The 1,232-nt window shown below is 42.8% G+C and overlaps 1 protein-coding gene across 4 annotated transcripts in view; it reads right to left on the bottom strand.

Moving 5' to 3' along the window:
• Positions 1 to 1,232, bottom strand: part of LOC103469912 (UDP-glucuronosyltransferase 2A2-like) — a 20,810-nt gene that overhangs the window by 15,785 nt on the left and 3,793 nt on the right. The window contains exons 6-7 of one of the 4 annotated variants that reach the window (XM_017306684.1): positions 1,057 to 1,220; positions 12 to 115 (exon numbers count right to left, since the gene is read on the bottom strand). The exons of 1 other annotated variant lie outside the window; for it this stretch is intronic. In XM_017306684.1, the coding sequence (XP_017162173.1) occupies positions 12 to 115; positions 1,057 to 1,220 (268 nt within the window). The remainder of the gene's footprint in view (positions 1 to 11; positions 116 to 1,056; positions 1,221 to 1,232) is intronic. 2 more of the 4 variants (XM_008417972.2, XM_008417971.2) reach the window with 2 other exon arrangements.

The raw sequence follows: 1,232 nt of genomic DNA, 5'->3' as shown, positions 1-1,232 counted from the left end.
GTGTTTGGCTCCTTTGTTCCTGATGGTGAACTCGATCCAGAAGACGGCCTCGTCCCGAGGACTCATGGGTCTGTCATGGTGGATTTTGGACAGTCTCATTGCATTTTCTTTGTATCTGTGGATGGATGAGGAAAAAATGTTAACCATCACTTTTTAAACATGTATATAATGGTTTTTGCATCGCAGTCCTTTAAAAACAGCTGTTTTTACGGTGCCCTCTCTTTTGTGACACACTTTTTACTTCCACTTGAAGCTGTAATTTGAAAGCATGGCCCTCCAGAGAATTAGGAGCTAGTATAAAATCCATCCATCCTTCTATTGTCTTTACACCCTTGTCCCTTAGTGGGTTCGGGAGGGGTGTTGGTGCCTATCTCTAGCTAACGTTCCGGGCGAGAGGCGGGGTCACCCTGGACAGGTCGCCAGTCTGACGCAGGGCAACACAGAGACACACAGGACAAACAACCATGCACACACACACACACACACACACACACACACACACACACACCTAGGGGCAATTTAGACAGACCAATTAACCTAACCTAACAGTCATGTTTTTGGACTGTGGTAGGAAACCGGAGTACCCGGAGAAACCCACACATGCACAGGGAGAACATGCAAACTCCATGCAGAAAGACCGGGACCGGGAATCAAACCCAGAACATTCTTGGTGCAAGGCAACAGCTCTACCAACTGCGCCACTGTGCAGCCCCTGGTATAAAATGTACAGCATAATTTCACAGTTGTACTGTATTCTATATTTTCTATAAATTACTTAGATTTATTTTTTAGGTAACTGTGTAGTTATGATAGCAATCACAAATATTGGTCTTGAAAAACATTCCCATGTGTAATACACTAATATAACAATAAGTGTGATTTGTTTCATATTTTCAAACAAATTAATATTTATTGGTACCTTCATTAAACAGTGGAGAAAATAACGAGACTAAAGATTCTGTCAATACGAACAGTTTTGACAGAATAACAGTTTTTTTATCACGATGTATGATAAACGGTACAATAAACGCCCAGCAATAGCATAAGGTAACTTACGATTTGTCATTGATGACGGTGTTGATTGCATCTTTGAGGACTTCAGTTGTCATGAAGTTCAAGTCGACAACAACTGCAGCTCCTTTGGCCTCCATGTGCACCATGTTGTCTGGTTGGTCAGCGAACGTGGGGATTCCCACCATGGGAACGCCATGGTAGATGGCCTCAAAAACTCC

This window comes from Poecilia reticulata, linkage group LG9 (genome assembly GCF_000633615.1).
Source record: "Poecilia reticulata strain Guanapo linkage group LG9, Guppy_female_1.0+MT, whole genome shotgun sequence".
Classification (NCBI taxonomy): Eukaryota; Metazoa; Chordata; class Actinopteri; order Cyprinodontiformes; family Poeciliidae; genus Poecilia; species Poecilia reticulata.
The sequence above is the reverse complement of the archived record's forward strand: the minus strand, read 5'-3'. Positions and strand labels throughout refer to the sequence as shown.